At 37.9% G+C, this 13849-nt stretch overlaps 1 protein-coding gene across 1 annotated transcript in view; it reads left to right on the top strand.

Annotated features, from left to right (window-relative positions):
- The window catches only part of LOC150107784 (ketosamine-3-kinase-like), a 115748-nt gene that overhangs the window by 45904 nt on the left and 55995 nt on the right, over positions 1 to 13849 (top strand). Inside the window, exon 4 of the mRNA XM_090391538.1 lies at positions 1077 to 1177. Within this exon, the coding sequence (XP_090247664.1) occupies positions 1077 to 1177 (101 nt within the window). The remainder of the gene's footprint in view (positions 1 to 1076; positions 1178 to 13849) is intronic.

Below are 13849 nucleotides of genomic sequence, written 5' to 3'. Positions count from 1 at the left end.
TTAAAAAAGAACAACAAATCCTCATCCCCTAAAACTGGACTATACATACACTGTGTCTCTATCATTATTACATGACACCTCCAAGGAGTCCAAGCATTCATTGAAGGAGGGCACACTGCTACACATCTCACCGTCTTCCCTACTTCTTAATTCACAATTAAGACAACTACAATCAGTGCCATCTATTGCTCATCACCACCATGATTTTGCCTTTACCCAATATTAAACATACAAAAGATAAATTGGGACCCATCCTGAAACAATACTGAATCAGAGCAGTATACAAACTTTTAAACAAAGTAACAAGGATCACCAGGACCCTCTATCCCTTGCCACTGTTGAATTTAGTATTTCAAACAAAGAGGATAGACTACCTGGTCAGGAAAGAAGAACATAAAAAAAAAATATACAGAACAGATAACCAAAAAAGCATACTCTCACAGCATGCCTTGGGGAAAGACTACTTTACCAAATGGAAGAAAGCCAAGCTAATTCACATTTCCCAATTTAGATCAGAGAGACTGTTCCTAGAAGCTGTCTAAGTATCTTGGTAGCTTTAACAGAACCAATGATTTGAGTTAATTTTGGTACATTGCCCTATCTATCCACCATCATTCATGACAGGAATCGCCACAAAGAGTGCCACCGTCACCCTCTACACGTGTCCTTGTTATCCTGGTGATATTGTTTTGGGTCTTCACCAAGTGTGCATTGTTAAAGTGCCTCTGATAATCATAGGAAAATGCCAGCTTGTAAATAATTAATTTTTGTCATTCGATTTTTATAACTTGCAGGCAACAGTAAATTAAAAAAAAAGGAGATAAACCTATTTTCTGATGAATGTTGCAAAGCTGACTGTGTACAATAATTTTTAAATAGCTGCCTCTTAACAGATAGATAGTGATCGGTTGTTTTTTTCTTCAAAGCATTGAAGTAGTTTTAATGTAGGTTTTCAGAGAATGTCAGAATAATATAATGCATTAAAAAAACCCAATAAAGTGAAACTGACTCATTCATGTATGCAATTTTAACTTTAGTTGAGAATTTGGAAATCATGAAAAACTTTTTGTCAACAGGTTTTGGATAATCCTAAAGGAGGTGCTGTGCTTGTCCTTGAATATTTAGATATGAAATCCTTGTCAAGACATTCAGCAAATTTAGGTGAATGTTTGGCAAAGTAAGTATGCTGTTTTGATAGGATTAATACGAGAGTGGTCTGAAAAGTTCTCAGCCTCGACCATAGGTCGCAACACTATCGGCATGCTTTTTTTTTCCAAGTTGGTACATCTGTCATAAGCATCCATGTGAAATTGCAAGTCATTCTATCAAGTAGTTTCTTTTATACAGCTGTCTGAAGCAAAATGTCGTCTGTATACCTTGAAATGGATAAAATTGAGTATCGTGTGCGGTTATAAAATTCTTTGTAAAAGAAGGTTTAACACCAAAAGAAATTCATTCGAAGTTCATAAATGTTTATGGGCACTCTTCTCCTTCGTTTTCAACAATTAAGAAATGGGCTGCCAAGTTTAAACATAGCCATACCAGCCTTAAAGATGATCCACGTAAAGGACCTCCAAAAAGTGTAACAACACCAGAAATCATTGATCAAGTGCACGATATGGTATTGGATGACCGGCGAGTCAAAGTGCGTGAAATTGCTGAGACTATAGGCATTTCAAAAGAATGTGTAGGATATATTTTGCATTAAGAATTGCAATTGAAAAAGCTTTGCACAAGATGGGTGCTGCGCTTGTCCCCAGCAGATCAAAAACGCACTCACAGAAAATCTCTGAACAGTGCTTGGAGCATTTAACAAGAATAAAACTGATTTTGTGCATCAATTTATTACTATGGATGAGACTTGGATTCACCATTACACACCAGAATCCAAACAGCAGTCAAAACAGAAGCCGTTGTTCAGTGCCAAAGAAGACAAAGTTGGTTCCATCAGCAGGAAAGGTCATGGCATCGGTGTTTTGGGATGCTAAAGGCATTTTGTTTAGTAATTATCTCGAAAAGGGTAAAACAATAACCGGGGAATATTATTCTGATCTTTTAACTAGACTAGACGAAAATATTCGTGAGAAAAGACCTGGTTTGCAGAAGAAAAAAATCATCTTTCATCAGGACAGCACCTGCCCACAAAGGTATTTTTGCAATGGGAAAATTAAGGGATCTGCACAATGAATTGTTGCAACATTCACCCTATTCCCCAGATTTGGCACCCTCTGACTTCTATCTCTCTTCCCAAAACTAAAACTCTTCCTCGCTGGTCAGTGTTTTTCTTCGAATCAAGAGGTGATTGCAGCTGTAGAGGGGTATTTTGCAAATCTTACTGAAAACCACTACAGGGATGGGATAATGGCACTGGAGCATCACTGGAATAAATGTATTAGTCTTAAGGGTAGGATTGTGTTGAAAAATAAAAATAATTTTGAAATTATAAATTCGGCCAAGAACTTTTCAGACCGCCCTTTATAATTTATTATAGTTATTATGCAACTGAATAAATTTATTAATTTTTTTTAATATAGCTGTAAATTAATAGCTTATTTATGAAGTAAGTCAAAAAGTGATTGTGTGAGTTGTATTTGACAGGAAATTCTTGTTTAATCCTTTATCCAATTATATTCAAGTTGTCTAGCCATGAAGTGTCTAATAACAATAAGGTAAGTAAGCTAAATTCTAAGAAGAAAGAGGTCATATGATATGGTGACTCAATTTTAAAATTTGCACTTGCCAAGGGAGTCACCACTTCTAGTTTCCCAGGAGCAAAAATTAAAAATGTGACAAACGTAATTGAAAACCAAAAAAGAAAAGTAAAAGAGATGGTAGTTCTGGTAATTACAAATAATTTAAGTAGTGACAAATATAGTATGAGAGCAGATATGAAAGGTGTATTGGAAGAAGTGAGAAAGAAATGTGAGAGAGTAAAAATTGTTGGATTACTAACATGACAGTACTGAGTTAAAAAGGAGGGCAATGATAGCAAACAATTTCATGTGCAGGCTGTGTAGAAGATATGGATGCAAGTTTTTAGATGGTGGGGTGTGTTTGATGGCAGAAAAGACTTGCATAAGAAGGATGTGCTGCACTTGAATTCATTTCGCATCAGAAGCCTAGTGTGAGACCTAATGCAGAGAGTCAAGGAAACAGATCATTAAGGGAGGAATGAGAAAAATGTGTGTGAAAGTTCAGCTATGGTATGCAAACGTGATAAAGATATGAATTTCTCATTCCTCGAACATGGTTATGTATGTGGTGAAGGAGTAGAAAAATATTCTTTAGGTTTGGACGTTTTAAGTTTGTCTGTGGAGGGAAAAGAGAAAATTCTAGAACAAGATCAAATAGATTGCATATCTAATTATAAGAATAGGCCAGGTGGTAATTTATTATGTCTATACACAAATGTCAGGAGCATTAGAAACAAAGGAGTTGAGTTTATTTCTTTATTGAATATGCTGTGGCCTAAGATTGTTGGCATTAGTGAAACCTGGCTATCAGAATCAGATATGGTAAGTGGGATCGAGTGTAATGGGTATACTATTTTTAGGAATGACAGAAGAGATAGGAGAGGAGGAGAAGTGCTGCTAATGATATCAGATGACTTAAGTTCAGTTAGGGTAGAAACACAAGAAAATAATGGTAGCATTGTCCCATGTAGCGGTGAATTTGAGTCTATCTGGTGTGAAGTGGAGATTAACAGAATGAAATATATGGTGGGGTGTTGCTACAGACCCAGTGGCTCAGTTGCAGGGGACATAGAAATGCATCGCCAATTTAGCCTTATGGGTACCAAACGAATGGTCATTTTGGTTGACTTTAATTTTCCAAACATTGATTGGGTAGAAGAGAAATCTCATGATAAGAAAGAAGAGGAATTTATTGAATTGTTGCGAGACAACTTTCTCAAGCAGCACGTGAAAGAAGAAACTCAAGATCAAAGAGTGTTGGATTTGCTCATAGCATCAGAAGAAGTCTCTGTCAAGAATATGGCTATTTTACCACCAATTGGTGATAGTGACCATGCTGTACTTTCTTGGGAAGTATCCAATTGTATTGATGCTCTGATTAAAACAGGTTACATGCTGAACTACAAAGCTGGAAATTATGATCAACTTAGGAGAATACTACCTTTGGTCCCATGGTATCAGTTACTGAATGGGAAAAATGTCAGCAGTGCATGGAAATCTTTGAAAATGTGCTTAAATTAGGCGGTATCTGAATGTATCTCTAGTGTTCGAAGAATAAATAGGTTGGGAGTGAAATGGATGTGCAACCTTATTAAGCAAGAAATTCACAAGAACAAGATGATATGGAAAGAATATTGTGAGAATAAGAGTGAGAGGAGTTATGTTGCCTAAGACATTTGTCCCTCAAGAATTCTAGAAATTCCATTCCCTTATTACTACATGCATTTTCCTCATCCCAACTTATACTGCTGTAGTTAAAATCTCCATAACAATCATTCTTCTTGCACTTGTCAAGCTCAACTGCCTAAATATCTCCTGTTCCCCACCCTCTGTGCTCCATGGCTTGTAGCAACACCCCCATTAAATATCCTGTCGTGCCCACCTCTACCTCACACCATATGCTTTTAAAACCATTAGTGTCACTGCCTTCCAAAGCCTCCACTCTTAGAGGACATAAGTCATCACTCATCATAAGCAGTACTCCACCACTGCATTTTCCCTTCCTATCCTGTTGAAAAATGCTGTACCCTGCTACTTTTGTTCCTGTTATTTTATCATCTTCTGTCAACGATGTCTTAGAGATCCTAATAATCTTTGGCCAGGCTGATGCTATCAGCACCACCAATTCATCTCCTTTATTCCAGATACCCCTGGCATTAGTAAAAAGCATAAAAATGTCATTGCTTCTATACCTATCATTAGCTCCTCCAGACCCCCACTGGACTTAGTGTTACCTGATGTCGTTCCCCCAAGCACCCATTCCCACAAGAGGCCACCCCTGCTACTATCCACCCTTGGAATTCTGGTTTCCCTGCATTGACACACTGACTCATTCAGAAAACAGCAATCTTTCCAGATGCCTACATCCTTCCTCATTCAAATGCAAGCGTTTTCTTGCATACAGTTACTTTCTGTCTTCAAATGTCCTCCAAGCATCCACATATTTCAATCCTCTCTTCTGACACATTCTGGCTATTATGCTATTCATTATTACTGCTCTTCTGCTCAGCTCATCATTATCATATCTGGGCAACACACGCACACTTTCCTCTTTGCATTTTCTTTTGTACAACCTCAAGCATGAATCTCAGATCTCATGCCACCTGATTTTACATTGCCCACAATCATCTCATTCACCCTGCTTAATTGCCATAGCCACACTTTCCATCACTCCTCTGGCATCCTATCTTGCAACCATGGATCATCGAGTCTCCATACATCACACCTCTTACCACTCTGTTCCTTGATTGCTCACCTGCATCCCTCACTCTCTTTCCTCTAATACTTTCTCTCTCTGTTCCCCTACTTACCTGCCTTCCTGGCATCACTCTATCCCTGGTTCCAGCCATCACTTGCATTCTTCTCATTACCTCTCTCTGACTGTTTCTGTTCTCTCCTCTATCATTCTCATAACACTTTCTCTCATTCCCTCTCTTCTGCTGTTTCTATTCTCTCCTCTTCTATCATTCCCATAACTCTCTCTCATTCTCTATCTACTGTTTCAATTCTCTTCTATCATTCTCATAACTCTCTCATTCCCTCTCCTCCACTGTTTCTATTATCTCCTCTTATGTCATTCTCATAACTCTCTCTCTCACTTCCTCTCTCTTCCACGTTTATGTTCTTTCCTCTTCTAACCTTCCCATAACCTTCTCTCTCTCTCTCACTCCTACTCTGATCACCTACTCAATGCCTTCCATTCACCTAATCTCATCTTTCACACTTCTCATCTCATTCCTCTTCTTTCAGCTCATCTATTTCTCTCAGCAAGTTAGCCACTCTTGCTTACCATTCATCCTCCCAATTAAGACCATCTCTGAAAACTTCATAATCATTCAGACTTTCTACACTCCCCACTCTTATTTTTTCATTCATATTTCACTCATTATTCTCACCCTCTATCACACTACTCATCTCTGTAGGTTGAGATTCTCTTGGCCCTGACACAACGAGGTCAGTTATGGTAACTCTAACTCACTAAGTTATTCCCCCTGCCTACATTTTGCGCATATATGTACTCTCACCTGCCACATATCCAACTGATGGTACACATACATACCACACATTTTTTTCAGTAATACAGGTGTCCTTCAGTGGTGCTGCTTTTGGAGTTTAGCTGTTGTTTATATGTGTTATTTTTGGGTTACCGAGAAGGTGAGGTCAGAATTGGACACATCTGCTTAAGAAGAGAAGAAGAAGATAAGTTTTTCGTTATTTAGTATAGTTAAATACAGTTTGTAGCAAGCACCATGTCACAAAATCCTATAGTGTGTTATAAAAATTTAGTCCTTAAATGAGGGAGGACTTGGTGACATGCCATTTGTAATTGGAGCTGCCCCTGCTGCCATCGTTCAAATAGTGCTGAGGAACTACTACAACTAAACACTCTACTATACTATACTACTGTAAGCTAATTTACTTACACGATACTATAAGTATAAACTATATTTAACTATATTAAATAAATAAGTAACGAATTATCATCTTCTTCTCTTCTTCTGCAGATGTTCAATTCTGACCTCACTTTCTCAGTAACCCAAAAAGAACACAATATAAACAACAACTAAATTCGAAAAGCAGCACCACTGAAGGACACTTGTATCACTGAAAAAAATATAGCACAATTTGCGACAGAAGCCCCACTATACACCGATTCAATTGCCAGTAAAGACATGACAGTCTGTTACTAAGAAGCTAGTTTCATTTTTACATCTTGGTATTGGTAACTTTTAAACTAATGATCAATTGTCATTAATTTATAACGATAGAAGCTCTTCAAATCTGTTTAAAAAAGGAATATTCACCCTATTAATATATTAACTGTTTTTATTGAATTACATTCTGGTGAAACATTTTGTAAATGTGACTTTAAAGTATGAATCTAAGTGCCTAAGGACTTAGAAAATAGTGCTGTCTGCTTTCAATTCATCCTTTTATAGCATATTTATTGAAAACCTCTGTAGTAATCCCATTGTGACCCTCAAGAACATGAAATATACAGTAAAAGTGAATGAGTTCTGGTCCTCATTGTCAATTTCATTTACGAGGGTGAAGTGAACATTTCATGGGACCAGCTTTTACACACTTCTTAGTGCTGCTGAAAGCCTAAATATAAAGATTTTTTACAGAGGTTGCACATAGGAATGTTTCCATTATTAATCTGCAGGAGGAGTATGATGCAATATGATCATGATTTAAGTACCAAGACCTTGTTACTTGCTGAGGTACAACATAAACAACACATCAGAATTGCCACTATTAAGTAAGAGGAAGACCTTGTGGTATATTTCTTAGCAGCTCTAATTGTAAAGGCTTAAGAAGGAAAGTCTCATCAAATAAATAAATGAACTAGACAACTAGAGGATGTTAATGAGATGGTAAAGTCGTTCACAAGTGAAAGAAGTTCAGAGCTGTCAGCAACTAACTATCCATGCACTGTCTTAGGTTTTTGTTCCTCATTTAAGCATGCACCCTAGTCCAGTTCAGAACTTTCTTCCATCTGGGCAGAGTTTTGTTGGTAGAAGGATCATGGCAAGGTGAAGATACAGTAATTGAAATAGAGACACCTCAGGAATGCTGACAGACAACAGACAGTGCATTTGTATGTGCTAATGGTCTGTACCAAGTTTCTACATCAATTCTGGTTACAAATAAGATGCTCACTTTTACTACCGTGGAATTAGTCAGAACTCAGCCTCATCACATAGAATCAGAGCCATGTGGAGATAGTCGCACATTAGTTCCTTTTTCTATATCACCTTGAGTTATCCACCTTCTAGTCAGGTTGCTCAAAGTATAATATAAGATATTGAAGATACAAGATATTGCTGTGACTGAGCATCAGTCTTATTGGAAAGAACTGCAGTTTTGCCTTTTGCCAGTCCTTCACATCAATGTGGTGGTGGATGATGCATGATGATGTATTTGGCTACATCTGGAGTGTCTACTGTTATTTCACCAGGTAATCATGAAGTACATGATCAGCAGCTTCAATCACAAGGTTAGAATGTCACTCAGGAGATGGTAGATTCAGTTCATTATCTTTGGAGATCCTTGTCACAATCTTAGTGTGAGGTTTGCTGCAGATGCTACACCCAGAATCATCATCATTAAGCTGCATGAGCATATCAGATATGAATCTTCTTGTTGTCAGATATAAAGTGAGGTTGGTGAAAATAAGTCAAGGTGAAGAGCATTATGAACATTGTGGAAGAGTGAAAAAGAATAGAAAGAGAGATGGCTACGTGAAAGAGGTAACGTGTGAAAGAGCAAGAAATCAGGGTAGGGAGGCTTGTGAATGGAGAGATGAGTAGCATAAATAAAGGAAATGAGAGGGAAGAAACAAGAAAATGTGGGAAGTCAGGGTGAATATGGAGACATTGCAGTAAAAGTGAGTGCTGGATTCAGAAGTGAATGTGTGAGTAGACAAAAAAAGGATTGAGATATCTCAATACAAGAGGAGCATTTGGGTCTGAGGAGGGTTGAGGATAATATAGATGAGACCGGGGGAGGAGTATTGAGGAGTGATATCAGTAGGATTTATAGGACCAGAAATGATTTATTATGTTTGTTTACTAATTCAAGTAGTATTCAAAATAAAGGAAATGAAATTGTTGCATTGATCAAGTATATTCACCCAAATATTGTTGGAATGAGTGAGACATGGTTAGATGAGAATGACATCCTGTCAGAAATAGAGATGGATAGATGGATATATTTTTTCATGAAGACAGAGAGAGAAGAGAGGGGAAGAGGAGTACTGTTGATGGTATCAGAGTAGTTATGCTTATCTAAGGTAGATATTCAAGGGGCAAATAGTGGCAGTAGTTTTGAGGCAGTATGGTGTGATATGGAGGTGAATAGGATGAAATATTTAGTTGGTTTGCTATAGATTTGGGTAATGTGCAGGGTATTGAGAAGGAAATCTATAAGTAAATTAGCTTAGAACAACAAAAGAGTGATCCTTATAGGTGACTTTAATCATGATAATATGGGGAATGGAGAGACGGCAGTGGACGAAGATAAAATTTCTGGAGTTTTTGTGAGATAATTGACTACCTTAGGCAGTACCTAACAGAGGGTATTGCGAGGATCAAGAGTCTTGGACTTGATAATTTCATTAGATGATGATGATATTATAAATGGGGTGTGAAATCTTCCATCAGTTCATAAGAGTGGCCATATGGCCATAATTTGGAGAGTGGTCAGCCATATGAAGACTTCTGTTAGAAAGGGATATATGGAGAACTATAAGGCTGGCGATTATGAAAAACTCAGGAGACAGCTTGCAGCAATATCATAGAATGAGAAACTGGATGGAAAAGATATCAGTGCTACTTAGGCCCTACTTAAGAACTATCTGGTGATGGCAATATCAGACTGTATTCCAAAGGTCAAGAGGTTAAACACAGTACATATGAAATGGATGGATGAAGAGGTAAGTTATACAGTCTGAAGGAAGAAGGTATTATGGAACCAGCAGAAGAAGAGTGGTAACAACTAATTTCACGAGGAACACACAGAGCAGGTGAGGAAGGTGAATCACTTGCTGAGGATACTGCACAAAAGTGCAGTATGTGCAGCAATTAGCTAATGAGGCTAATCAAATCCCAGGGAGTTTTTTCAATATATATATATATACCAGAAAAAAAAAAGAGTGATTATGGAAGGATGATGGTGATTGATGAAAATGGTAGAATGGTGATAACCACTGCATGTATAGAATATATAGGATGATAATCCTACCCGTAATGCATAGCATTATACATGTCCGTAAAGATATGCGCATTGCATTATGGGATACTAAGGCAATTGATGTGAAGTTATTGGCCTCTATATACAAGTAGCCCAGTTGTGAAGTGACTTTACATGCAAACATTGTTTGCTTACACTTTGATAAAGGATTAAACTAGGAATATAATTTCTTGGCATCTTTAACTTGTAGTATAACCAAGGGAAAAAACTTTTAACATCTATCTCTAATCCAGAGATAGATGTTGAAAGAATATTTTAGTAATAAGGTGTGACACCTTTTGGCTACTTGTGTATGGAAATATGACCTCTGCATTACTTCAACCTTGGTATCACAATAAATTCTTGGTTTTATTCTTTATCCAAGTCTAAGCAAACAAAGTATGCACATGAAGTCACTCTACATGAAAGAGCTACTTATATACAGACGCTAATGACTTCACACCAACTTCACGTGCATACTTTGTTTGCTTAGACTTGGATAAAGAATGAAACCAAGAATATACTTTCTTGGCATCTTTAATTTATACATATTCTGCTGAATCGGAAAGATAAATATGGTGATGGAGTGTTACTCATGATAAGAAATGAATTGTGTGCTCTCAGGGTGGAGACTCTCAGTGGAAATAACACTAATGTCTTTGAGGGTATATGGTGTGAGATGGATGCTTATAGGATATGAGATTTGGGGATGTTGTTACAGACCAGGGAATATAGATGTTGTTGAGCAGGAAATGTTTGTTGTGGGGGACTTCAACTATAGTGATATAAACTGGGCAGAGGAGACAGCATGCAGTAATAAGGGAACTGAATTTTTAGATATCTTGAGGGACAATTGTCTTAGACAACATGATGGAGGGAACACGAGGATTGAGATTTCTGGATTTGGTCATAGCATCAAAGAATCTGATTTTGATTGAGATGACATACTTCCCCCCCCCCCTCCCCATTGGTGAGAGTGACCATGTAGTCCTGACTTGGAGGATGAATAGGCAAGAGAAGGTATCAAAACAGAAGGAAATTATTATTATTTTAACGGTGTCTCCATGAAGTCAAAAGACTCATCGCGGGAGACCCGACATTGACACACTAACCATTATTTACACAATACCTGTCATACCTCTCCTTAAATTCATTCACAGTTGAAGCATTCACAACCACCTCTGGCAAAGCATTCCACCCATTCACAAATCTCCAAGTAAAAAATCTAGTCCTAACACCCTTGTTAACCACACTCTTACACAATCTCCAGGGATGGCCCCTCATTCTCTCACTTCCTACACTGATCTTAAAAATATCATCAGTATCAATCCTGTAAAATCCCTTTAACAATTTAAATAATCATATCTCCTCTCCTACATCTATCAGCTAGTTTTTGGAGCCCACAGATCATCAATCTATCCTCATAGGGAACATCCCACAGACCTGCAACAATCTTTGTAACCCGCCTCTGAATCCTCTCCACCTGATTTTTCATAGAATGGGAGAGGGGGGGGGGGAGCAGGATAAGAGGTCATTGCTGGAAACTGAATAAGGAGGGTGTGAGCAGAGGAGTGGGGCATAGGTTCTTTGCATGGAGAGTGATTGGTGAGTGAAATGCATTACCTGAGTGTGTTGTGGGTGTAGACACATTGAATCAGTTTAAAGCACGTTTGGATGAGCATTATGTGCAATAGTGTGTAGTTCCCAAGATGAGTCTCCGACTCCATGGAGGTCAGTTGTCTCTGTACCATTCCATTTCTATTCACATTATTATGTCATCTTTATTCAACCATGTTTCACTTTTTGCAACCATTTTGGAACAAATAAACCCAATAAGTGAAACCATTTGAATTCATTTAATTCTAACTGTGTTTGAAGTGCTCTGAAAGATAAGTTATTTAATTTTTTAATAGATAGCGTTATTAGTTTAAAAATTGTGCTAGAATTAGAATATATTGCAGAGTTAATTAGTTTAGCTTAAAAAGTTTGTTTTAAATAGAGTTAATTTAGTATTTTAATAAGCCATGTTAGATACATAGCGTAGCACATGGCACCAAAGCGAAGAAAGGCAATGGCGTCCAAATCGCCATATTTATTTGAAGAATTTAACCAAAGGGAATTCGTGCAGTATAAAGTCTGTGGAATGTATGCTTTGCCGAGAGCAGCTGGAGTTGTTTGAGAGTGATAGTAGTGGGAAAGTGTGCCGAAAGTGTTATGAAAGCAAGGATCTGAAGTGTGTCTCAGGTCGTGAATTGACATAGTGGATCAGAATGCGATAGAAAATTGTGATGTAATGCCAGATAGCATAGAGAGTGAGTTTAAGATTAATACCGTTGATGGTGAAAGTAAAAATACAGAGCAAGAGAATGGTTTGACTGATAAAAAAAAAAATGAAGAGTTAGCTGCAATGAGGGAGATAAAGCTCGGTTGTGTGGAGTGATACATGAGGTGAGTGATACATAGCGGCAGCTGGAGCGATTACAAAAATGTCTACCGAGTGGATCAGCTAACAAAAAGAAGCAAGTGCGTGATAAGATAAATGAGAACATGATCAGGAGTGAAAGAAAAATTAAGGAGCGAGTGTTATATGGTTATTCAGTAGTTAAAGGTGTAATAGATGAGAGTTTGACAAAATTGTGTTTTTCGGGCGCAAAAATTAATAATGTAAGCGAGACTATTAGAGCACAGAAGCATAAGGTGAAAGAAATGATAGTAGTGGCCGGAACGAATGATTTAAAAGGTTAAAAATTTGCTATGAGAGAGGACTTGAAAGAATTACTAGCTGTAGCAAAAGGAAAGAGTGAGAGGGTTAAGATAGTTAATCTGTTGCTGCAGTATGACAGAGTAGAGTTGAGAAGGAGGGCCATAATTGTGAATGACTCTATGCATAAGTTATGTAGGAGGAGTGGTGTGGAGTTTGTGGATGTGTGGAGTGAGTTTGATGGGGGTGAAAGGACTTATACAAGAAGGATGGTTTCCATCTGAATGGATTTGGTGTTCGGAGACTGGAAAAATTGTTGCTGAATGAAGTGAAAGTGGATGTGCAGAATCAGGAAAACTACAGCTTTTAGGGAAGGTGGGGATGCTGTTAAGTGGACATGCAGATATCAGTGAGGCAGTTGAATGTGTATGTATACTAATGCCAGGAGCATTCAGAATAAGAGGAATTTTTGGCCTTGGTTAGTTCTTTCTGGCCACAGGTTATTGGCATTAGTGAGACATGGCTAACAGAAGATGATATAGTTAGTGGGATAGAATGTGAGGGGTATAGTGTGTTCAGGGAAGACAGAGAGAAAAGAATGGGGGGAAGGAGTGGTATTGATGATAACTGATGAACTGCAGTCAAAGAGAATAGAAGTTCAACTTCAGGATAGTGAAAATAGCACATTTGAAGCTATCTGGTGTGAGATTGAGATAAGCAGAACAAAATTTACAGTTGAGTGCTGCTATAGACCAGGCGATGGAATTGATGATGGAGACAGTATGCATAGGCAAATAGACTCAATGAGTGCAGGACAGGTAATTATTATGGGGGATTTCAACTATGGTAACATTGATTGGAGGGAGGAGAGGACAAATCGGAGGAAAGAAATGAATTTTATGCAGTTACTAAGGAATAACTACCTGAGACAGCATGTAATGGAATATACTAGGGGTTCGAGAGTGCTTGACCTAGTAATTGCATCTGAGAAATAGACTATTATGAATAAGACCATATTGCCACCAATTGGTGAGAGTGATCATAAGGTCTTGACCTGGGAAGTGGCTAAATGTGTGGAATTTTCAATTAAGACAGGGTACATGTGGAATTACTGGGCTGGTAAGTATGACAAGCTTAGGAGATTGCTTGGATCAGTGCCATGGCATGTTAAACTGCAAGGGCTAGATGTTGATAGTGCATGGGAAGTGGTTAAGGAGCATTT

Source organism: Typopeltis vanoorti, chromosome 4 (genome assembly GCF_054136105.1).
Source record: "Typopeltis vanoorti isolate ZY-2024b chromosome 4, IOZ_Tvanoo_1.0, whole genome shotgun sequence".
Taxonomy (NCBI): Eukaryota; Metazoa; Arthropoda; class Arachnida; order Uropygi; family Thelyphonidae; genus Typopeltis; species Typopeltis vanoorti.
This window is presented reverse-complemented; position numbering and strand designations above follow the sequence as displayed.